The following is a 24,830-nucleotide window of genomic DNA, read 5'->3' on the forward strand; positions in this document are numbered from 1 at the left end:
ATTGCCTTGATGTTAGTGCGTGGCTCTCACAGCGGAGTCGATGATGCTCACCACAATTTTTTCCTTCGGGGCTGATTTTTAATCGGACGCTCACCATGTACTCAGAGGACATTACGCTGCGGCCGGGCCGCAGGTACCGGCACACGTCGGAGGGAACCTGGGGCCCAGGACAACGCCTGGCGGTGCCGATGCCGGGCGCAGCCGTGGGAGCAGCCACGCCGTGTTTACGGCGGAACGAGGGGCGCAGCCGAGCAGCTGCGTCACGCGGGCGGGGGCGGGGGCGGGCCGGCCCTGGGAGGCGGGCGCGCCCGGCGGGGCGGCCGCCGCGGGCGGGGGGCGGTGACGCGCGGGGCGGGCCGGGGCGGCTGCGGGGCGCGGCCGGGCGCGCTGCCCCGCGGCACCAGGGGAGGCTGCCCGCGTCCTCCCCGGCATGGGGGTCGGGCTCGGGCCGGCACCCCGCGGGCGGCGCTGACAGGAGCGGCGCCCGCCGCTGCCGCCGCTCCCTCCCCCGCGCCCGCAGCCCCTCGGCGGGGAGACCGGGCGGCGGCGGCCAGCTCCCGCGGGCGGGCAGCGCGGGGTTCGGCGCAGCGGGGCTTGGGACCCGGAAGCAGAAGCGGGGCCGGGAGGCGGCTGGATGGGAAGGAGCGGCGGCGGGCTGCGATGGGGGAGCAGCAGAGCTCGCTGAGCACCTCGCGGGCGGCCGCCGCGCCGCCGAGCCCGGTCGGGGACCCGCGGGAGCCCGGCCCGGACGAGCCGCCTTCGCCGCGAGAGGCGGTCCCGGGCGGCGGGGCGGCCGGGCCGGGGCAAGGCGGTGACCTGCCGCCGGCCGCCGCCGGCCCGGAGCGGCGAGGAGCCGAAGAGGAGGCGGAGGCGGCGGCCGGGCCGGAGCAGCCGCCGGGCTCGGGGGAGCCGGCGGCCCCGGCGGAGGAGGGGCCGGAGGGAGGCAGCGGCCGCCGCCGCCCCCCCCGGCGGCACGTGTACTGCACCGTCTACTGCGTGGAGAACGACCGGCCGGCGGCGGCCCCCGGCTCCCCCCGCGGCGGCCCGGGCGTGGGGCAGCCCCCCGCGCGGCGCGGGGTGGTGTCGGGCGACGACCCGCTGTCGTCCGGCGGTAGCATCGAGGTGGTGGACTTGTACCTGCTGCCCGAGCCCTTCTCCGGGCTGATCGCGGGCGAGTTCGGGCCGCTGCTGGTGCTGAGCTGCCGCGTGTGCCTGGAGGAGAAGCCCATCAAGCCCCTGTCCTGCTGCAAGAAGGCGGTGTGCGAGGAGTGCCTCCGGCGGTACCTCAGCTCCCAGGTACTTCCCAGCGGGCGCAGCCGGGGTGTGCTGGGGGGACTGTGGCCGCAGCATGCTCGGGCAGCCCGGCGAGCGGGGCTGGGCCGTGAGGTGCGGAGGGAGAGCGAGCCTTTCCCGTCCCGTACGGAACGCGTTCGGCCGCCACCTGCGTGTGGGCTGCGGAGTCAGCGACCGCCCGTTCCCGAAGCGCTGCTCTCCGCGTTCGTGCGCGGCTGGTCGGGCTGGTCGCTAATGCGTTTTTAGGCTCTGGCCGTCTTTATAAGAATTTTCGCTTTGAAATCTCAAACTCCTGCTGTTACCTGACCGGCGGCACCAGTTTTCTTGTAAGAGGCGGCCAAGGAGTGATAAGGAGCGGAGTTCGGGAGCGCTGGCAGCCGCCGCCGAAGCGGCTCCTGGGGCCGGGGCTTTGCCCGCTGCCGCTCGATGGCCGGGCCCTCGGTGCAGCCGCTCGGCCTGCTCCTCGCAGGACACTGCGTTTGATGTTGCAGCAGTTGTACTAGCTTAAAATACTGTGTGTGTGACTGTTGGTGAACAATTGCAGTTAACAACAGTACACAATAACTTCTTTGGAGGAAAAAAGTTGAAAACAACTTGTCTATCCTGAGCAGGCACCTGGTCATCCTGGTAGATAGCTTGCATATAGGGTGCTTACATGTTCATCACTGTTTTGTCAGTCAGAACTGCTATTTCAAGCCGAAATTAGCTTTATAACTAAGCTCTGTCTTTGCTCTGTCTTTCTGTAGTTAGTTTAGCTCACTGAATATTTGTGTGTTTCTGCTGCTAGTGTAGTCATACCCTAAACACGAAGAACAATGGGAGAAGTATGTGTGTGTGGGAAAAACAAAATCAACTAAACCTGTTGTGTACCACCTTTATGCTTTTATTCAGCAGAAGCTTTTAGGATGTGCCTGGTGGAAATGTGCTAGTTTGTTGGGGGAATGAATTTTTTCACCTGTTTGGGGCTTGGTGCGGTGCTGGGTCAGTTTGTGCTCCTACTGGGCTGTATGTGTAGGGAAGGAATGGATGATTACAGCTACTCCTGCAATCCATAAATAGTTGACAGGCCTCTTCTGACCAGAGTACATTTCACTGCTTGGAAATTGCACTTGAAGTGCAAGTTGCTCCTCTCTGGGCCCTGGTAGCCTATGTAGCATTTGCTGGTGCTGGTAGTATTTGTTTTGGCTAATAATAAACTCAGTAGCATTTTTATGATCTTGTTTGGATATGTTTAGATAATAGTGAAGGGCTTTACTTGGGAACTGATGGATTGGATGGTCAGAGTTAATGTTTTGTGTGTTTCCTGTAACACTGAAACTCAGGAACACTTAATAAGCCTTCTTGAGACTTGATGCACAGAATGATTTGATTTGTAGATAAGTGGTAGACTGCAAACTCTCACTAAGTTTTTAGATTATATTGTCAGTGCACATTTGTGCTGCTTTGCTGTCTACCACTGAGGTCATATGTCAGAGTATTGCCTTTCATTTAAGCTGGAAATTGACAAGTGTTGTGATGTCAGGGTGATCTTCCCCATGTCTTCCAGGTGCCTGCAGTTTACAGCGATGTAATGGAACTTACATGATCTGGTATCTAAAGCCATACTGAAGAACTCTTCTGCCTGGTTTAGGCTGAACTCTGGGAGGAGGAAGCAGCAGCTTGGTGGCTGAAATAGCTGGCTGGCTAGGAAGTGGGTATTTGTGCTATGGAGTGGGTTTAGCATTGGCCAGGTGTTGGATGTGTATGCAGGGATGCCCTCCAAGGAGGCCGCTACGATTGCTCAGCACCTGCAAAGCTGGTCCCAGCAGCTGGGGAAAGGAAGGCACACATATGGCACATGGCCATATGGATACTTAGCTGCTGTGCTTTAAAGGTGGGGCAGGGATGCTGATCCTGAGGAGTGAGATTCACAGAGCACTTCTGTGGACATGTTGTTACAGATGCGTTTATGACCAGGCAGAATTTTAGCTGCTTGATAAATTTGTTAGGGAAAAGTGAAACAAAATGCAACAACAGTCCAATGTGTTCTTCCCTTATCTTCCTTTTTGAAAAGGACAAGAAAGCGATATTTCTTCAAGAAGAACAAGAAGTGATCTCTCCTTCCTTTGTGCAGTGGAAGGACCCTGTGAGTCATTCTGGAGAGAGAGAAAGACATCTCTGTGTCAGTTATGTTAGAAGAATTTTTGGGAAGAATGAGTGAAAAGCCAGTATAGGTTAGAAATCAAGTTACCTTTCATCTTTGAGACTTTGCATTTTTTGTAGAAAATTAAAAAAAAATTGAGATGTTCAAAAGGTATAAATGCTGAAAAGCTGTTTTTGTTTAAAAATGTTGAAAGGTCTTACATTTTGGATCTGATTAGCCCGATTTAAGAATGTTCGTAAAATTGAAAACAAACAAAAAACAATTGAAAAATAGCCAAGCAGCATTGTGAATAGTTTAGATCTGGTTTTCTTGTCAGAGAAATAGTAATCTCTGCCCTGGCTGACTCTACATCTCTGGAGGAGTGGTCTCTCATGATGAAAATGTGGAATATATTGGCAGAAGTATAGCACTTAAAATAATTTGTGTAGTCTTTGATGTCTGTGTGTGTTCTCTCACTGGAGAAAGCTGTGTTCTTCATGATAGCTTCATTGTGATTCCTGAAATGATGTTTAATGGAGTAGCAAAGTAAAAACTCTGTTAATGCACCATGCTTTCTTCTATGCAGATATATAAAAGCATCAGAACTTCTGCCTTCAAGCCCTTTATAGATAAGAAAAATCAACCGAAGTTTTAGGCATTCTTAAAAGAAATGCCAGATGAAAATACTCCAACTGCAGAGTAGTTGCTCATCGTGCTGGAAAATGAGGGTAATGTCTGAAGGTCCTTAGAGGTCAAGTCCAGTCTTATCACTGGCACCTTGCTGCATAATCCCTTTCAAAGATTTAGTGACTGGAGCAGAAGCTTAGCAGACAAGCCTGGAATGCCCAGGCTGATCTGGAGCCTGACTTTGGGAAATCATGTGACATTACTTCTGCCTCCATTTGGCACTTCTGTCTCACATCCTGATAGTCACAGAGTACTTGGAGCTCTTTGGAGTCTGAGTATGACCAGTTGATCTACAATTCACAAAAAAGTTCTGTGACCATTTGTTTGGACTCAAAGAAATTGATGATGTAATTGATGGGTATGGGTTGTTGTGGAAGAGGTTGTGTGGAGCTCAGGATCTGTTGTGGATCCCACAGAGCCTGAGTCAGGTCTCAGCAAGCCCTGTCCCCAGGAACTGATGCAGCCCAGAGCTGTTGTTTGTTATGCTAAATGGGTGAGGTTCAAGAGTGTGATTGTCTGAAGGGCCAGTGTTCTCCCTCCATGGACTCTCAGGTATGTGTTGAGTGAGGTTGGGATCAAAAGTGTGGAAGAACCATTTCCCATTCCGCTGGAAGCTGTGGGTTTCTGTGCTGTCATCCAGGATACAAACTTGGGATAGGGAAGCAAGAACCAGGACACTTAATCTCACAGGTGTAATATTACATCTGTATCTCCTTCACCTCTTTCACTTCCCATCTTTCTCTTCATTAAACATGGCACCAGACCCAAATTATTTCAGAAAGTGAGTATACCAAGGTTTGCTAAAAAAGTGATTCACTGCCTAACCACTCTGGGCTGCTTGTATTTTTATGAAAGAGGGAGCATTTCACTTTTCCTATAAAATGGCTGCAAAAGTTTTATAGAAACCTCGGTGCCTGCTTTTTCTACATGCAAATAGGGAAACTTGATAATCCAGTTTTGATGCTGTGCTCATTAGTGAAGCTTTATTTTGTAAATCTTGTAATGCTGTTGGAGTAGTCATTCTTATAGTAAAAGACTTTGGGTGAGTTAATTTAAACACCATACTGTATTCTTCATCAGATTTTATGGTGCTTTAATTATAGGAACTCTAATGAGATTAGTAGCCATGAGTAAATCAGAAGGAGTGGTTGGGGGTGGGGAAGGACTGCATCTGACAGTGTTTTGCGCATGTTTAGCTTTGGTAGGACAAAAATCCTTCTTTCTTCTGACCGTGAAATGTGGAGATCATCCTTCCTCTGCTCAGGACCTCAGTCTTTGTCTGTGACCTGAGATCTTTTTTTTGACCCCGCTCTTTTCTGTGCATGATTTCTTTCTGAACGAGTTGGAGAAAAAAAATCTGCTGACTGTTACATCAGGATTTTTGTGGGGAATGTGATTATAAACCTGCATAGTGAAGAGTAAAATTGGAGAGCAGTCTGCATCACATAAAACTAGCACTGGCTTGGAGCTGGAGGGCCTTGACACCTGTGTCTCGTCAGGTGTCTGATGGTATCATATAAATGATACATCTTCAAAGCTGAAGTCTGCTGATGAAAACCAGCCAGCAGAAATGTGGGCACCAAGTGCTGAATCATCTGATGGTTAATGAGCTGCTTGTGCCCTGAGTCAAACCAGAGCTCAGAAGGGCCACTGTCATTCAGTGCAGAAGCAGCTCTGTGTTTGCAAGGGTAATTAATCTAAAATCTTGCTCTAACACTAGCTACTGAGTTGCTGGGACAGCTGCACACTGCCTGCCAGGAGGTCGTGGCAGGGTGAGCGACCACCCCTCCAGCTGACATTGCAAGAATGCAGAAGTTTCCAAAGGAGGAAGAGAGGTGCAGGAGGAGAAAAGAACCTGCTGGTTTGCAGGCTTTCTAAACCAAATCAGCAGCCTCAGCCACTGTAAGCTGGCTGTGCTTCTGAGGAGAAGAAGGCAGATAGACTTGGTCCATCACATGCAAGCAGCCTATAGGCTCCAGGAGCACCTAAACTACTCTGACATTTTCAGCAGGCAGCTTCTGAAAGTCTGTAGTGTTCTCCTCATGCGTTGTATACAGTACCAGTTTGAAACTGCTGCTGCTTAGGCAGATGTCACAGTTCAGGATGTTACCCAGGTCCCTCTAAGATTGTGAGTTACTTCTCTCAACTCTTTCAAGTTGACAAGATACATGGCAGAATTTAAGTCCATCTTGAATGCTTCTTGGTGAATCCAGTTTGTGCCAAAACTTAAGTTTGGAACAGTTTACAAAATTCAGCGTTGATGAATATGCTTTGAAATTAATTTTAAAGAAAACTAGTTTTGAGCAATGTTCTTGAATGATAATGTTGCCTGGTTCCCACTGGGTGTAGTCCTAGGTACTCTGTCAGCATATGGGCACTGCACGTGGTATGTTAGTTCCCTGTGCAGGAGTAGCTTCAAGCTTACTTACTCTTTGTGGCTAGCTGTGACTTCCTCTTGTTTGGGTAAGTCTTTGGCAGGTGTAGAGCTGGAGTTGTGGCTGTCCTTTCTTAGCCATGCTGTTATGAAGTGAAGCGGAAGAGAGTAGCTGTTCTTACAGCAAAGAACATTTTCAGTAAAACTCTGGGATCTGAGATACTGAGGCTAGAATAGATGGTGTCATGTTTGAACAGCTGCAGGAAGGGTTTTGCTGATGGAGAAAGGTCTCAGTTCCTGAGGGGAGGATGAATGGCATCATGAAATTGTTGATGTTGGTACCGAGTGGTAAGGGTAAATGGTGGGTGCTATGGTGATAGTAAAGTTGATTGAGGTGTAAGGTTTTCCTGTGAATGGGAAATTGCAGTGGGAGATGGAAACCAGTTTTGTTTTAGTTGGGGCTGAGACCTAATATGAAAATGTGTTATTTCTGTGAAGCAGAAGCCCTCCTTGTCAGCTGTGTCTCACAGCCAGTGTGTTGCACCTCACTGGTCTGTGGGTGGTGTTGGCTTTGGGGACCACTGACAGGCTGAGCCATCAGGAGATCATCTGCTGCCAGCCCTCCCTCCCACTGCCCCCACCAGCTGTTCACAGGAGCTACCAGGCACAGGTATGAAATCAGTCCAGGGAATGTAAAACTAAATGAATTGAAAAGGGAACTGTTGGTGTTTAGTTGCCCAAACAAAAAGAAATGAAGGAGTTAAATGAGGGTTGGGAAGGCCTTCAGCTCACCTCTGCCCCATAACTGCTTCTCCACCCAGAGCAACTTTTCTTCCAACTGCTCTGGGGCCTCTTGGCCCTTCATTCCTCTTTTCTTCTTGTACAAATATCTTGCTTCCTGCTGTCTAAACCAGCCAGGCTCGAGGAAAGTATGTATTTTAAATGGCCAGGATGTCAGTACATTGTCAAAATGATTAAGAGGTGTAAGGGATGTAATTTCTTTAAAAGAATTCAAACTGGAGGCTTCCCCCTGAAGAAGAACATTACTTAGCCACACAGGTTTATCTGTCTTTCTGTATGCTTTATCTGCTTGTGCTTATGTTTCTCTTGCTCCTTTTTTTAAAGTATTTTCTTGATTAATTATATTTTAAAAGTAAAAAAGTCCTTGTCTATAGAGTTTTGTTAGCCAAATAGTACTTTTTCTGTACTGGAAAAAGTGACAAATTTGCCTTGTCATGAAAAGGCTGTTTAATTTTTGAGTCCCTTTTTAAGTACTTGAAAAATTTTTGGTAAGGCAAAGAAATTAATTTTACTTGGAAGTTAAAATTAGGGTGAAAAATTCAAGGCTTTACTCAGAAGAAAATTTTATGGATTTCTGTGTGGAAGGTCAGAAGTTTAACAGTATTTTAGGCCAGATTTTGAATTAAACCTGAAATGGCTTAGGTTCCATGTTCAAGTCCTTAGAACATCCAATTATTTACCTTAGATGCTGCCTCACTGCTTTGATTTGAGATTGATGTATATTTTCATTGACAGGCTTGTTGGGATATGCTGTTGCTCTCATTTAATTGTGAGAAAGGCTGTGCAGTTTCTATATTAGAAGTCCATGAAAAGGTAAAGAAATTTCCAAGTCTGTCACCCTTCCAAGCGTGCTAAGTAGACTGCAGAGCGCTGATTTTCCACAGTGATGTTTTTATTAAGTACAGCACGAACAATATAAGATTTTGTACTGGAAAATAGAAAGGGCAAAGTTTTATTTTCTCAAGCTTAGTCATCCTGATGCCATTGTGGATTGTTTTCTACCACTAACATGATATGGATGGCAGCAAAGGCAGGTGCCTCTCTGATTTACTTGGTTTGGCTTCCTGATCTTGTAGGAATGGTGGTGTATCAGCTTGGGGTGTGGGATGGGGATCTGAGTGACTCTGTCCCTTTAGCTTGTAGGAAAGGGAAGTCCCATCCAAACTGTTTCAGCTGTGACGTGGCTCTGTGGGGTGGCTCACACAATACAAGGAAGGAAGAAAAGGGAGAAGAAGATTGCTGGGATGGGAAGGGCATGATGATCGTGTAGGAATTAGATTGCTCCAGAAGGTGGACTTGCTCAGGGTAAGCTTTCACAAAACAAAAGGGAATTGTGAAGGTTGGTGGCCTCCAAGTAGGGTGGATCCTTGGCCTCTATTAAAAGCTGCAGCTGAGTACTGGCCAGATATTCTGGTAAATGGTGGCCAGAAAGTGAAATGGGACTTGCTCTTTTTCTGGTTTCCTGTTGGATGGAGGTAGGCAGGAAATAAATCTAGCTTTAAAAAAGAAAAAAAGAAATAGTAAGGGTTCTAAAGTCACTTTAAAGTATAGAACTTCCATGAAAATAATGGGTTAGTGTTCTACTGAGCTGCTGGAAGACTTCTATACCCCATGGGCAGCAGGGTGGGTGGAGTAGGTAGGTAAAGCATCCCATCTGTGACACGATTACAGAGTGCCTGTGAGGTGCCATTTCCCTGCAGAGGCAAAAAGAATATAGTGTCCTTCACTACAGTCAGTACTATTGCTGCTGTAGGGGGGCAAGGAAATGTGGGGAGGGGCTTCTTTACCTTTCAGCCATTTTAATGTTGCTCACTATGGGAGTGTTAGCTGGGGAAAGGATATCTTATGCCTCTCCATTCCAGTGCACTTGTGCAGTGTAAAATTTGTCCCCTTAGAAGCCTCACAGGAGCAAGCATATAAATTGCTCAGTGCTTTTCTACATGCATGTGCGGATCAGTTGTGCAGTAGCTTGGAAACTGTTTAGTAACTTTATGGCATTAGCATGCAGGTTAAAAATGGAAAGAATGTGCAACTTTGGACTTTTTTGGAATGGATGGATCTGCAAAAGAGCGATGATAGCTCACAGTATTTAGATTCCTAGTGTTGCATACCAACTACAAAATGTACGTGTTAGTATGTTTTTCTGTGATGAACAGATCTATACGGAGGTTAGAAAAGGAGTTGTGACACACTAGAGTTCAGTCTAAGTGTTGTTTTTGTTAGACATTTATTGACATTATTGACATTATTGACATATACAGGTGCACCTAGGCCTCAAAGTGGCCAAAGTGCAATGCAGTATTAAAATCTGGATATTTCAAAGTATGCATTTATCTGGTGGTCCCCATTTGTCTTACATAAGGGAAGTGGAAATCAAGCAGACTCAGAAATTTTCACTCATTTGTACAATGGAAAGTAAATTCAGCCTTGCTTTTGTTGTATTGCTCAGTAACATTTAGAGAGTAATTTTCAAGCTTCTGAAGATATCAATTCTTTCATTGACATTATTTGGAATTCAAGACATTATTTGGAATTCTTACTTTATTTTAAATTACTAGCATCTTCCCAGTCAGTAAGATATAAATCTTCCTTGCAGTGAGGCGCAGCTGTTACTGATGGACATCGCTGGGTGCTTTTGTCTCAGCAAAGTAGGTATTTCATGTCAAGGCTTGATTTGTTGTTCTTTCAGTGAAAGCCACTCATCAGATCCTACCTGAATTATCCCAGAGTGTAATGCTTCATGAGAACCTCACCCAAGCCATGACAGGTTGTCAGACAAGGCCAGACTATCACTTCTGGTAAATTAAGGATCTAAAATGAGTTCTGGATCTCATTCTATTTTCTCTCCATGTCAAGAAAAGGAAACTTGTCTAAAGGTGATGGTATACAGTGATTTTAGCTAGCAGTGCTGCTTACCCCAGTCTGCTACTTGTTCCCTACTATTTGTGCATCATTTGATCCATCATCAGAAAAAAAGATTTGGTTTAAAAAGTAACCTTTCACAGTCATTTTTGCTTCTTTTATTCATACTCAGCTTCTAATTGTGTTATGCACAATATACAAATGTTTATTTCACCGCAAGTTGGTACTCAATAAAGTGCTAAGTTGAGCAGTTTATTTTGGCAACTGTGGCAGCCTGTCAAACCAAAACATTTGAAATTGACATGTTCACAAATGTGGCAGATGAGGGTTTTCATTTGAGCTCAGTGGAATCAAAACTGCAGTTTGGTCCTTCTGCTGCATCATTTCCTCTTTCACAATCCAGACGGAAGTTGCAGCTTATCCAGTGCCTAAGGTGCATCTGCACCCACAGCTCTTGGACTGGCAGGGTCCAGGGAGTGACTCAAGCTGCTCCCAGCTCTGAGGTGCCCAGTCAAGCCCAGGCTGGTATCCACTGGTCCTGTCTCCACTGCCTGTGGCATCATTGCATATGAGCTTTCAACTAGCTGAATTCTAAAGCATCCTCATGTGTTTTGTAACATAGATTATGCTGACGATAGTCTTACAAGTGAAATTTTTCATGTGAATATTGTTGCAAATGAGGAACCTTGAAGATCTCTTGATCTTGCTTGTTTCGACAGCTTTAGTTTGCTGCAGCCAAGCAGTGCCAAGTATGGTTGTTATTTTCTTGAGAGAATTTTTTTTCTGCACCACAGAGCTCTCAAAGGAAGTCTCTTGTTGTTCCTAATCCAGTTGAATAACAAGTGAAAAGATGCAGAACTTAAAATTATAGAAGAATTTGGCGGTTTTATCATGTGGGTTATGTTTTGTTGGGGTTTTTTTTTTGGTGGATGGGGTTTTAGTGTTTTTTGGTGGTTTTTGGTGTTTTGTTTTGTTTGGGATTTTTTTTTCTGCAAAAACACAAAATGCGCATTGGTATTGAATATGACATTTTAAAATATACAACAGAGCAAGGTATGGTGGTGTCATGGAAGAACTGGTATGCGTAATTAAATTTTGATAGTGAAGGTTCTTTTGAGCTTGGTCATACAGTATAAGCTTATACTTATACCAAGTAAAGTATGACTTTACTTGGTATAAGTAAAATGCCTAATGTTTCTGTTGAAGACAATCAAAATAATGACTATTCCAGCATATTCTTTTCCACTCTAATTGATTTTTTTGTTTCTGTAGGTGTACTGCTTTTGACCCATAAAAATTTTAAGCCTCTTTTTAAAATTAATCTAGATTTTTAGAAAAGTTCTAGCATGTGCACTGGGCTGTGACTACAGCTTTCACAGGCTAGAAGCACGATTTTTAGTGAGCAGCTTTGAGATGTTTGGAGAAAGGAGAGGAGAGCAGGAGTCCCATTTCATTGCATCAGTAATGAACTGGCACCAGACAATGAGCTTTACGATACTAGCTTATCGTTGTGCTTCTGTATTGAGTGCCCATGTAGGAGAATTTTATCTATCCTTATGATGAAAAGAAGGAGCAAGGAAGAGGTCTTTGATTATTTTTATTTTTCAAGTATGAGCATGTCCAGCTGTTGGAATGTTAGGAGGAGACAGCAGATCTCGGTGAATGATGGCAGATGATGTAAATGGCTGATAATGATGAAACCACTAAAAACCTGAATGCAATTTGAGGTTCTAGTACAGAGAGGAGAGCAGTGGGGCACTTGTATGTGGTAAGGCTTCATTTGGAGTCTTGGTGTAGTGGGTGGATGCTGGCCAGATGCCAGACACCGACCAAAGCCACTCTCTGTCCTCCTCTGGACAGGAGAGAGAGAGAAAATACTTGGGGTTCATGGGTTGAGATAAGGACAGAGAGAGATCATTCACCAAATACCATCATGGGAAAAACTGAATTCAATTAGAGATATTAATTAAATTTATTGCTAACAAAATCAGAACAGGATAATAGCAAAATAAACCCTTAAAACATCATCTCCCCACCCCTTCCTCCTTCCCAGCTCCACCTCCTACCCAAGGGAACTAGGAGACTGGAAATGGGGATTTTGGTCAGTTCATCACATCAGGAGTTTCTCCCCCTACTCAGGGAGAGGACCCCTTCCCCTGCTGCATCGTGGGATCCCTCCCACAAGAGACAGTTCTCTGCTAACTTCTTCAACCTGAGTCCATCTCACAGGAACAATCCTCCTCAGACTGCTGCAGCATGGGTCGCATCTCCATAGGGTGCAGTCCCCCAGGGACAAGCTGCTGCAGCAGGGGCCCCTCTCTCCATGGGTCTCCCACCAGGTCACAGCCTCCTCTCAGGCATACACCTGCTCCAGCATGGATCTCCTCCGTGGGCTGCAGGTGGATTTCTGCATTGCTGTGGAGCTCCATGTGCTGCAGGGGCACAGCCTGACTCACCATGGGCTGCAGAGAAATCCCAGCTCTGGTGCCTGGAGCACCTCCTGCCCCTCCTTCTGCGCTGACCTTGGTGTCTGCAGGGCTGTTCCTCCCACATGTCCTCGCTCTGCTCTTCTCTGGCCACAATTGCATCTTCACAACAACTTCTTTTTCTCTTGTTTAAAACTATTACCCCAGAGGTGTTAGCACCATTTCTGATGGGCCCAGCCTTGGCAAACTGCATATCCATCTTTAGAGCCACCAGGGACGTGGAGGAAACTTCTGACAGCTTCTTACTGAGGCCACCCTTGTAATCCCTCACCCCCACAAACTAGGTGCTGTAAAGCCAATAAATCAGGTTTAAGAAAAAGGGCACTAAGGAGGACTGCAAGGAGGAAAGAGCTGTTGTGCAGATGCAGAATTCTCTACTTGAGCGTAAGCAGAACTGGGAGAAGAAATAACTGTTCTGTCTAAATGCAAGAGGTTGTCATTTGGGTAGGCGCTTGTAAAGAATTTTTGGCACAGCACAAAACTCTAAAAATTGCAATGAATCGCTGGAAATCAGTGTGAGCCTCTATCAGAGGGATTTGGGAGCATCTTTCCAGTCTCTGAAATCATGAAGAAAGGGGTGGTATCAGAGTAGTTCGCAAAGCCAGCACCCTCAGTACTCTCAAAAGAAGGGGTTTTCCTTGTGGCCCCACTGTGTGCTGAATTTGGCTCAGTTAGATGGTAAGGCTGCCTGGGCTTCTCAGTGCACTTTGTTGAGAAGCTGGAGTCCCATGAGGAAATGGTAGAAGAGTTTTATTGTCTGGGGTTGTTTTTTTCTTGACCATTGCAAACAGTAAAATACTTTGTAATGCCCAATGGGTACCTGCTTGCAGCACGCTTCAAACAGTGCTCTGTATCTGGCATTGGTTTGTTTGTATGGAAGGTGATGTCAAGCATCTCACACTGGTTTTAGGAGAAATAGCTCTCAAATAAATTTCAAACCAGAGTTTTTGAGACAGCTTCTGATTAGACTGTTCTGGCTGAATCAGAGCAATTTTCAAGCAGTTCCTTCCCTCTGCTGGCAGAGGAGAGACTGCATTGGTGTTACCCGAGTTGACCTAGGCTACAGAGGATGCCTTTGTGAAATAACTCTCCAAGGGAATGCATGCAGGCTGTTGTATAAAGAAACTTGTGAGAGAGAGCATTTAGCAAAGACCAGTGATTGTTTTAGTTTCCACTGATTGCCTCTACATTAAAACAATGAACGAACAGATGGTTAAGGTGGAGGAGCTATGTAACATTGAAAAACAATCCCTGAAATCATGTGATTTGGGCGTGGGGTCTGTTTTGAAAACGACTTTTTTTTTTGTGAAACTAACTATTACCACCTGGGCAAATTTGCTGTAAATTACTGGAAGGAAGTAGCTGGATGTTGAATGTCCTTGTCTGTTAGTTTTCTGTGTGCTTCAGTTGACAGGCTGCAGCATTATCATTCTGAATTTGTCTCCTGATATCTCACTCTTAAGTTGTTGCTTTCTCTTTTTCTCTTTTTTTTTTTCCCTTCTAGTTTTATATACCATTATCTGTCAAGTTTGTTGGAAAGATTTTGGCATTCTTAGAGTACTTATCTTGGCTGCCAGGTAGTCCTTTGGAATCTCAGGGTACTTGCAAGGTGGTTTATTGGGGGTTATGGTGATGTCTCGCCTGGCTACATGCCTGACCTGGTGTACATAGGGAGGGCTTTGCTGCTGAGATGCAATAAACATTGAGTTTCTGTACTTGTCATGAAGTACATCTGCAAACTGTCTAGATGAGCTTGTTGAAGCTGTTGCGTTCTTTATAGCTGCTTTATGTAGGAGCTAGATCCACAGGGAAAATCAATAAATATTGCGTAGAGTTAGAGGCTTGGTAGCTGCGCATACATGCCTTATGTTTTAATGTTCTGTATGTGTTTGCACCTTTGAAGACTGTGCAACATGAAAGAATTGTTTTTATTCAGTTCTTGTTAAGTTAGGTTTATATGAGACTAAACTGGTCTCCTGCAGGATTATATCATTTCATGTCTCCAAGTTCACCACTGAAGTCTGTCTGGAAAGACAAATTTAATGGAAGCACTGATAGATGCAAATTTTGGCTCTGCAATCAGTATGAGCACCAGTTGGATCACAGCAAGCCTACTTCTGGATTTGAACAAACCTTGCACAAACATGATAACTGGCATATGCTGACACCAACAGCAGGTGTTGAAACATCGAAAATATTTCTGACAGTTTTAATGGATTTCTTCGTATATGTAAGCCATGGTGGAAAAAACTGATGGAAGCTCTCTCTGGAATAAATCAGATAATAGTATATCTTGTGAAATGATCTGTTGAAACACCTGAAAAATGCAATGCTACTGCCGAAGTAATAAGATGGATGAAAAGAAGTCAATGGCTGGCTGACACATATTGAGTGGGTTATAAAACCTGTATTTATGGCAGGAAGTTGAGCTTCTTCAAAAGATATATGCTTATCTAGTGAGTGCTGTGAAGATCCTGGAGAGTGACCTCTGTCCTCACCAGCTTCCAACTTTTGCTCTCTTTCTCCTTCCCTTTCCTGGATAAGTTTCCTTTCCCCTGCCAGGAGCTTTTTGAAATGCAGTTTCCTTTTCACAGCAGCCCTTTTGCATACAGGGTGTTTGTAGTAGCACTCTGAAAAGGTTTACAGAATTGAGGACAAACTTGGTCACGTTATAGATAGTTCATCGGTGCCATTCAAGTGAAAATTACTCAATTGTGAACTTTTCTTATTTCTGTGGACTTGAACAGTTTGTCTTGTTTTTCTTCCTGGCAATGTTTAATTGCCCAGGAGAGAGACTTCCTTGCAGTAGGATCTTTGTAATTATATGTCACATCCTTTTGTCTGATGAAAGCTTTAGCGAAGGTGGTGGATTTCCCTGAGAGCTGTCCATGCTTTGCATTGCTGTTGTCACTCTGTTGTGTTCAGCTGAGACACTTGGTTGAACCTTCATGACACAGTCACGTACAGCTGGCTTCCCTGTTGCTTGCTAAGGTGGACGCTGCTGGAGAGGGGACTGAACTGCTCAAAGCATGTTCGTGGTCATGAGAGGCGTTGTTCCCTGTGGCTTGCAGAGATTCTGGGCAAGCCTGTGTTGCTCTGTTACTCAGCTGTGATTCCAGCACGCTGGTTTTGAAGACAGAGCTCAGTAGCTTTGTGCTTGTATTATACAAATAATTTTGTTTGCAAAGTGAAGCGATTGTGAAATTTGGAAGTATGTAAGTATGTAGTGTTATCTAACTGTTGTACTGGCTTTTACCAAAGGTTTTGTAAGACAGCCTCCATCTCCTTGAAGTAGCAGAAGAGATAGATTTTGTTCTCCCTTTTCTTACCTGTCAAGCTCGATTCCATTCTGTAAGAGAATGGAATAACTGTGAGATTAAGACTTCATTTATCTGCTTTTCCTTCCTTTTTTTCCTCCTCCTATCTTTGAACAGAATTTGGTTGGGGTAGGAGGGCATTGGGATAAAGATCTAATCTTTCTGAAGCAGTAGAGTTCCTGTGTGTGATGTCACAAGAGACAGGTTTACTCCAATTGCAGCTTTAATGTTCCAGTTAAACCTATATTATACTGTGTTAGATGGACTAAGAGGTATTTTGATGCCATCTAGGTGTCCAAATGTCCTTGGGCAGGATGTGACTAATACAGCTGGGCAGGTAGGGCTGCACTAATGAGACCAGAAAAAAAAAAAAGGGCTTTTTTTAATAACAGAGAAGCTCTCACTGTCCAACTTACAGAACACATCACATGGCATCAAGAAATTCAGTGTTTTGCCATACTGTTGTTTTCATTACTTATTCACATTTTAGAATTTTTTTTGGGGGGTGTAGGTTTTAGAGAAATTATCTGTATATATTATGTCTTGGGTTGTATAACAGATAAATTAGTTGTGCTAATATTACATAGTGCAAACCCAAGAAAACAAATAATGGCTCCTAGATTTCTGGATTTTTTTAAACTGAAAAAACAGAATTAGGAGAGCAGTTCAGTCATACTTGTCCTATGGTGACCACAGTGAAAAGTCCTTGGAATCATGCCTAATTGTGGATCCAGTTCAGACTACTTTGAAAACCAGTTTTGCCGTAACTCTTTGGGAAAAACATGTTGCTTTTTGGTATTGTTTCATGTGAAACTAGCTGCAAACTTGTAAAATTCCAATTTTTTTTTCCTCCCACAAAAACTGTAAATTTGGGGAACTGGTGCCTGATTGTTGAAATTTCCTTGAACTTACAAACAATTCAATTACACTGATTATGGTAATAATATGAATATGATGATAATTAAATTCTCATACTAAAGTTAAATTACAGCTCATCTAGTGAAAGTGGAAATATATACATTTTGCATTACTTCCTTTCTCCTTTCATGTTCTCTTTTGGATTTCTGTGTTTGAACTCCTGCTGTTAGGTACTCTCTGCTCTCTGAATTTGCACACATCAGTAAATGTAAAGTTCCTGGAATACAGGTAGAATGGTGGTGCCCCATCTTTTAGTGGGGTCTCAATAAAAGTTCTAGTCCACTCTTGTGGACTTTTTTTCTTGCTTTTGTTCCACTTTTCTCGTTTTAGCTCAAGCAATTCCTGCAGGTTAGCCTGATTTTCTTTACTATATTGCATTCAAATTTACCGTTTAATGGGTCTTTCCAAGGGTTTCTTAAAAGTAGTTCTGTAGTATGGTATTCAGAGCTGCATATATGCAGTATGTCTAGTCTCATGTAGGATGTGAATCCAAGATCTTCCATCCTAAGATATTTGCCTGCTGTCATAGCTAAGGAGGAAAATCATGTGAAATCCCTTGAGAATTCAGCAAGTATATTTTTAATTTATTAAAATTATCATTTTTACATCACACATGCAATTTATTGTCTGCTGTTAGAATTGAAGAGTCCTAACACAGACTTCTAGATTTTCTTGGTTTCTTCCTGATGGAAATGTTCCATCCTACTTGAATCTGTGGGGGAAATCTGAGTGAACAGTTAGTTTGAAGAATTCTGAGCATGAGCTTTGGAGAAACTCACTTACTTGGTTGCTCCTGTGGTTGAAAAAACAAACAAAAAAACCCAACCCAAAAAAAAAAAAACCAAAAAAAGGAAAAAGCCCTGCTCAACCCACACCCCAACAAGTCACATTTAGGCTATTTCACTGAAAATCTTTAGTGTTTCAGTGACTGAGTGAGAAACTCAGTATTGCAGGATGCCTGTCTTCATATTTGCAAATGCTGTAAACAGGGAGTGAAATATTTAACTGCAGTTTTTCACCATGTATTAGCTGCAGATTTTTTCATTAGGTGGCTTAACTCCCTAATTCTTACTGCATTGAGGTGTCCCAGTCCTGTGGGGCTTAAAACTAGATCTACTTTTTGTCCATGCTGGCAATTTTAGACCCCTGTAGTTTGCTGTGGTGGATTAAATTGCATGGGACCGGGCTCCTTGTTTCTGGATGCTGTGCCACAGCAGGGTCCTGAGGGCAGCCTGCATTCCAGTGGACATCCAGTGGATATCCAGTAAGGCTTCTGATGCAGGGGATGAAGGCTGACTGTCTGGCTTGGTGCGGAGTGAGAGCAGAGTGGTGTGTGGGAATCCTGGTGCAGGGAGTAGAAGAGATGCAGGGCAGAGGAGAGGCTGGGTGCTTGCAGGCTGCAGCTGAGGCTGCAGGGCTCTGCCTGCTCCCTTCATTTGCTCTGCCTGGCATGTGCTCTCTCCTGGCACATACCTTCCTAGCAGCTGATCAGCATGGGGTAACTGCCTGCTACTCGAAGTAGCTATTCCCTTTGATCAAGGGTTATGTGTTCTTCCTCTCCATGTGATGGATTGATTTCCACCTTGCTCATAAAAGTGTGCAGAAGCTGATAGTTTCACATAGAAGTGTTTTTGAGGAGTAGAGGATTATTACAACTTTCATGAGTATGAGATGAGAGAGAATAATGTAATAGTGAAGTAGAAGAACTGTGTTGTCAGTTTTTCCCCTTCCTGGTACTATTAGGGCCCTCCAGGGTGATCCCAGCTGAGTCCCTGGGGACTTCTCACAGATGACCACTTTTCAGTTTGTGAACTCACCTTTGGCGCTCAAAATCACTAGGAGCTGTGCTTTGAGGTCAGTCAAGCTGGAAAAATACATTCTTACTTGCAAGACATTTATATTCTGAGAAATGAATCATTTTCTTTAGAGGCTTGGTGTGCAGAAATTGCTGAAGGGGCACATTAAAAAATGCTTTCACGATTTGTTTTATCTTTCTTTGTGTAGACTTGCTGTCCTGTTCTTTCTTACTGATTACAATTTTGCAAATGAGAAATCAAACTGAAATGTAACTTTGCACTTTTAAGCATAATGGTTTGTGCTTTAGAGACACAAAATGTTGCAAGTGTATGGAAATCAGCACTGGTATGGGGTTTCATTTTTTTCCTAATTTTAATAATGTTTATTGCTTTCTTGAGTTACGTAGTTTTGTCGGACTTTCTCATATGTATTAAGTTGTTTATTGTGCAAAACTTGCATAATTATTCTGCATATGAAAACATGATATGTAAGTGATCATTTGGGGGAATCATTGATCAGTTGAAGGGCTCAGGTACTTTTCTATTCCCCTTGAACTATATGTGAATGTTTTCTTTGGTTTTACTATATAATTCTTATAATTCTTACCATGGTTACATTAAAATATTTTACTAGACAGGTATTTCAGCACAGATTGAAAGAAGAGTCCAAAGACCTCATTATTTAAAATGGCTTTATAATTAGGTTACTCTATGCATAAGAATACAGCTGATTATTACTTAAGTGACAAATGCAAATATTCCTGCCTTTATTTTGAAAGAAACTGATGGAAAGTGTGCTTGGGGCAGCAGTTTCCTGCATAGCAACAGCAGCAGCTTTTAGTGGCAGCTTCTGCTGTTTGATGCTGGCTAAAAAGAGACTTGACAAGTGCAGAGTCATCACTGGATGATGAAAATGTGGAGCAACTGGAACAGTTCACAGGTGAGCCACTCTGTGTGTGTATTATTAAATTCAGTAAAAGTAGGTGGATTCAGAAAATTTTGAAAACTAGACTTATTTCCCCCATGAATGTCAGGCAAGAGGATGTTATTTTCAAGGGGAAAACTGGAGGAGAGAAAAGATGCAAGTTATGGGAAAGGCAGGATTTCCTAGAAAGGCTGATATGGGTCCTTCTTCTTTTTCCTGAATTTTCTGTTCTTCTCTTCTTCCTCTCCCCAAACAAGCTATCAAAGCTGCAACTTCTTTCCCCTTTCTGACATGAATCACTGCAGCTACCCAGGCCTCTAGAGAAGCTTGTTTGGTGGTAAATGGTGGTCAATGATTGCTTAACCATAGGGAATAATCACAGTGGGAGGATGTAGAAGAACTGTTGGGTTGTTTTTCTAAAAACCAATAGTTCTTATCCCATTAAAAATCTGAAACAAAACTAATATTTTGGCTAGACAAGTCAGTGTTTGACATCATGTGGGATGTTTCCATTTCAATGAAAATATCAAGGAAATGTAAATCAGATTGAAAAGTTTTCTCCTCCTTGCTAACAATCATTCTGTTTATCTGCTTGTCTCTTTGTCACGAAATCTGTTGGTCCATTATTTTTGGTCTGGCAAAATCTGGAATTGAAGATCTATGTTCTTGTGTACAAACCCTCTTGTGTTCTGTTACTGTGCTTTGTAACTTCTACTCCTGTGCTACTTCAGTTCCTACTTAGTAGCTTTTCTCCCACTGAGGACTATATGAATGCTTTGGAAATCATTAATGAATTTCCTCAACTGGTATTGGATTCAATTACTGCTATAGTCTATGGCTTCAGAAGTGGAGATGCATATAGTTGACTTGATACCTTCTTCACCTCACTTCACCTGTCCATCTTCTGGTCCCCAGTCCTTTCTGGTGATTTGAAAATCTTACCTTCTGGTACTGCAAAAATGCTTCTATAAAAATTCAGTATGACAAACCAGTTTCTGCAGCCCCACAAAAGTTTAATGCTGGTAGAAGTGGAGTATCCAGGTGTCTAATGACCTGTTCAACATTTTTCAAACCTTTGTACTCAATAATCCATGATTACTCTGGTTTTGGGTTTTGGTTTATTGCAGAGGGTGATGTTGAGACAAGTTTGAATTTTATTTTTGTTTGTAAAGAGGTAGGCAGTACCTTCAGAAATAAAAAGTAGTGGTTTTCTTCTAATTGCAAGGAGTTTCTCCTACTATAACTATTTTAACTTGGATTCTCCAAAGGTAACGTATTTACTGTTGGAATATAAAAATGAAACATATTTAATAAAAACATTTTGCAATGTATGTCAAGTAATGAGATGTTCTGTTTATAGTGTATCTTTTAGTAATCGTTGTTTTTCTCTTGTGGTCAGCTGCTTCACAATGTTTTGTAGCATATGTGACAGCTGTTGGTAGAGTTCCTTCCTGCTTCTTGGCCCAAAGTTTCTGAGGTTACCTATTTACTTTAGCTGTTTCATTACAAGTCATGTACTTCTTCATCTTGAAAAACCTACTTACTTCATAACATTTCCTCTTGCTCTGGCTTTACAGATGAGACTCTTGTATCCTTCAGGGAGACAGCTGAGAGGAGAGCAGGAGTTGTGCCTACAGAAGTGGGAAGCATGAAGGCCATCTGGAGGGCTTTGGGATGGGATTTAGGGCAGATGCTGGGCTGAGACCTGAAGCTCAGTGACGGATTTTCATGCATGGTGCTGAGCATTTCAAGTATTCGTGCAGAATGGGAAAATATGCTTTAGTACTCACAAACCTGGCAATCACGTAGCTATGACAAAATACAGGCTGCTTTCTGGAGAACAGGAGTTCTGGCACCTGTGCAGAAAACACTGCTGCTTAGACTCACATGGAGGCAGTGATCAAGTGCACTCCTCCAACCTGGTCCTGTGCTTGCCATTAAGCTTTTTTTTTTTTTTTACTGAGAGGAGCTGCTGAGCATGTTTTGGGCTTGTAGCTTCCTAAAAGTAAACACAGTTAACATGAGATGTGCTTGGTACTTGATCTGAAGGTGTAGATTGACATGACAGGTATGACAACTGGTGGCCTGCTACCTCTGCAAGAGTCTCTCCTTGTCTGTGTGCTTCCTGTTTTTCTCTTGGGTTGTCAACTAGTGATCATGTGTCACAGGGGGAATTAATTCAGCTGCTTCATCAATTAGAAAACTTAATTTAAAAACACTTGTGTCTCATGTGTTAGCTAACTCAAACTTCTCTCCTTGCAGCCTTGCAATTGCTCTCTAAAGGAAGACAGTAAATAGGGAAGGCTGCATTGACTTCTTCCATAAATTTTTATCCATTTGTCATAGTGGAGTCTGAGATAGTGTCAGTCTTGGCTGACTGTGACCTGATGAAGTGGCTGAAGGGGTCTGAGACCAGGGGAGGGATACTGGGAACAGCTGGTATGGGAGAGGTCTGTCTAGACCTGCACCCCAAACCTTTCAGGTCCAGTGGTGTTTGATCACTTAACTAGAGCCATTGGGTTAAACTGGTGTTAAGGGGTAAGCCTGGCATACCATCCAGAAAGAGAAGTCTGTGTGGGTAGGAGTCCTCTTTTTCTTTTCTGTTCTAGGTCATTCTCTCTAACCAGCCAAAAAGGGGTGACTGCAGGGACCCGAATTCAGTGTTAACAACAGTTATCCATCTTTCCATATTAATTCTCTATCTGGGACTGCTGCTATTCTCAAAGTGATTAAAAACTTAAAGCAGAGAAAGAATGTTCTTTTTGTGGTGTTTCTGTTGTTTTGTTGTTGTTTTTTTTTTCCCTGCATGCAAGAATTACACAGCCTTATCTGATCACAATGCACAAATCAAATCTCCTCCTCACTGTTATCACTGAGATTTTAGCCTGGAGTCTCCCCAGGCACTTGACTTACTCTAGATTTGTTCATTTTTGCTTCATTATAAAAGCAGGCTGTCAAAACACAGCTCTTACCTTGCAACATCTTTGTCAAATGCATATCAATATTTTGAAATAGTGAAAGGTTTGTAGTAAAGGTTGTGTTATGTTATACTTTCTGTTAAACATAGATTTACATATATAAACAGCAGATGAGATAACTAGTAGTGGGTTTGGTTTGTTTTGTGTTTATAAAGAGAATTTGTTAAAAATAGAAAGTTGTAGTTTCTCCTCCTGCTGATGCAGAAATGGGTATGTTAATTGCCTTGTCAGCAGGTAGTACTGCCCTTAGGAATTCAAATGAACTTGCTTCATGTTTTCTCTGCTTTAGGAGAAAGTGTAAGTGTAATATATTGTTCTAAACACAGTTACAGTTTGATTTTCCTAGTATACAACACCTGTATTGTCTGCTTCCCCCCTTGTTTTGCTGTTTCTAATGGGTTTATTGTATAAAGATTCTAGCTGCTTTTGACAAACAAGGTCTGCAGCAATCAATACACAAACTGTCCTTTAATCAATCTGAAGTTCCAGCTTTAGTGGGGACCCTATTCTGTCAGATTCTTGGGTAGACTGACCTGACACAGTAACAACCCCAGAATTACAGCCAGAGTTTGATCATCAGGAGAAGTAACTCTCACAGCTTGGCTTTTTTTAAGCTGTTTAAAAATTACTGTGCACCAGATGAGTGCAGCACTCTACAGGATTAGATCAATTGTGGGACAGAATTGTACTTTCAACTTTCATATGATGATTTTTTTCTTCTGTGCTATAGGTTTCTGCTGAGGTATTTAGGTAAGAGTTTAACTCTTTGGTGATTTGGGTAATTTGCTCCCAGCTGGGATGACACTTCAGTTCTGCTTCTCCAAGTATGGATCAGAATCACTGTTTAAGCTTTTGCCTCAGCTCCCTGGAGAAGGCTGTGCTGCTTGCACTTGTTTATCTTGCGTGTTTGCTCCCTGTGGTGGCTGTATCAGTCATTGCACTGAATGTGAATTGAAATGTGGTTTCAACATAAAATGCACTGTGAGAAATAACTTGATGAAGTAGTGTGATACTGGAGTTACAGCACAGTATCTACAGTTTATCCAAGTGGTGGCATATGGGGAGAAGCTTGGAAGTTTGTTCTGCATTAGCCTTTCCTAGATTTTTTCCTGAAAATGGGTCAGCATGGGCATCCATCATTGAAGCCATGTAAAAGTTACCAATTTCTGTCACTTCATGGTCCTTGTTATTGGCACAGTTTTTCATCAAAACCAGCTGTGTGGATTGGTACTGGTATGATGAGATGGGTTACTTTTCTAAAAGGCAGAGCAAAGTAATTATTTATAAATCAAAACTTAGCTCTTTTGTAACAACTTGATCACATAAAGAAATTTATACAGGTTACCTTGTTTGTAGGGGAAGACAACTGATGGTATTTTAATGTCATACATTATACCTTGAATCTAAGAAGTGTCTACTATTTCTCCTGGCAATGACCTGCCAGTTAGAAAATACTTTTCAGATTTTCTTCTCCTTTTGCTTGTACCTATGAACTCTCCTGTTTCTTTATTAAATTCATCATGTAAAGAGGGCTCAATTTGGCTTCATGTCTGATAGTCAAGCATGAAAATACTGATTATTCATACATGCACAAGGAAACTCAAACACTCAAAACTAGCAAAGGCATGGAAACTAGTTGTAGGTATCTTCCTGAAGGAAAGCAGGACAGTTTAGGAACGGCTCTAAAATGTGTGTCCTTTTTCTATGGGCAGGGGAATGTAGGCAATCAGATTGATGAAGAGAGTAGTTGAGACATTTGTGTTAAAAGTTGTGTTAAAAGTTATTCACCCACATCCATGCCAACTCTGTCGGGTTTTGTAGTTGTCTTTGGGGATGGAATAGTGAGATAAGCAAGAGTATACTTCTCTTACCTCCTTTGCTTGATTATGAGAGCTTTTCTTATTTTATGCTAAGTACCACTTTCTATTGGAAAAATATCAAGCATCGTGAAGTGTTTCTGTAGGTACAACAGTAAAACATAACAGCAGCTGTTGTTGGAGAAACCAAGGCTTGATTGATTATTGCTGATGATACCTGTTTGGCTTTGTGTTAGAGGTTCAGTAATACAGGTTAGTGAATTGATTGTGCAAATATACAGTGATTTGCCCTATTTTATTTGAAATAAACAAAATACTGCTTGGCAAATGGGAGCTCAGGAGCCTATTCAAGGTTTCATGTCTGGTGGGGAACCTGACTACTACATAGCAGAATAGAAGAATGGACTTTTGGTCTTGTGTTTTTCAACATAAATAACTGTAGGATAAATTTTCA

At 43.2% G+C, this 24,830-nt stretch overlaps 1 protein-coding gene across 1 annotated transcript in view; it reads left to right on the plus strand.

The window, feature by feature from the left end:
* Positions 1-660: 660 nt before the first annotated feature.
* Positions 661-24,830, plus strand: part of RNF217 (ring finger protein 217) — a 63,925-nt gene continuing 39,755 nt past the window's right edge. Inside the window, exon 1 of the mRNA XM_064707985.1 lies at positions 661-1,296. Within this exon, the coding sequence (XP_064564055.1) occupies positions 661-1,296 (636 nt within the window). The remainder of the gene's footprint in view (positions 1,297-24,830) is intronic.

This window comes from Zonotrichia leucophrys, chromosome 3, assembly GCF_028769735.1.
Source record: "Zonotrichia leucophrys gambelii isolate GWCS_2022_RI chromosome 3, RI_Zleu_2.0, whole genome shotgun sequence".
NCBI classification, from domain to species: Eukaryota; Metazoa; Chordata; class Aves; order Passeriformes; family Passerellidae; genus Zonotrichia; species Zonotrichia leucophrys.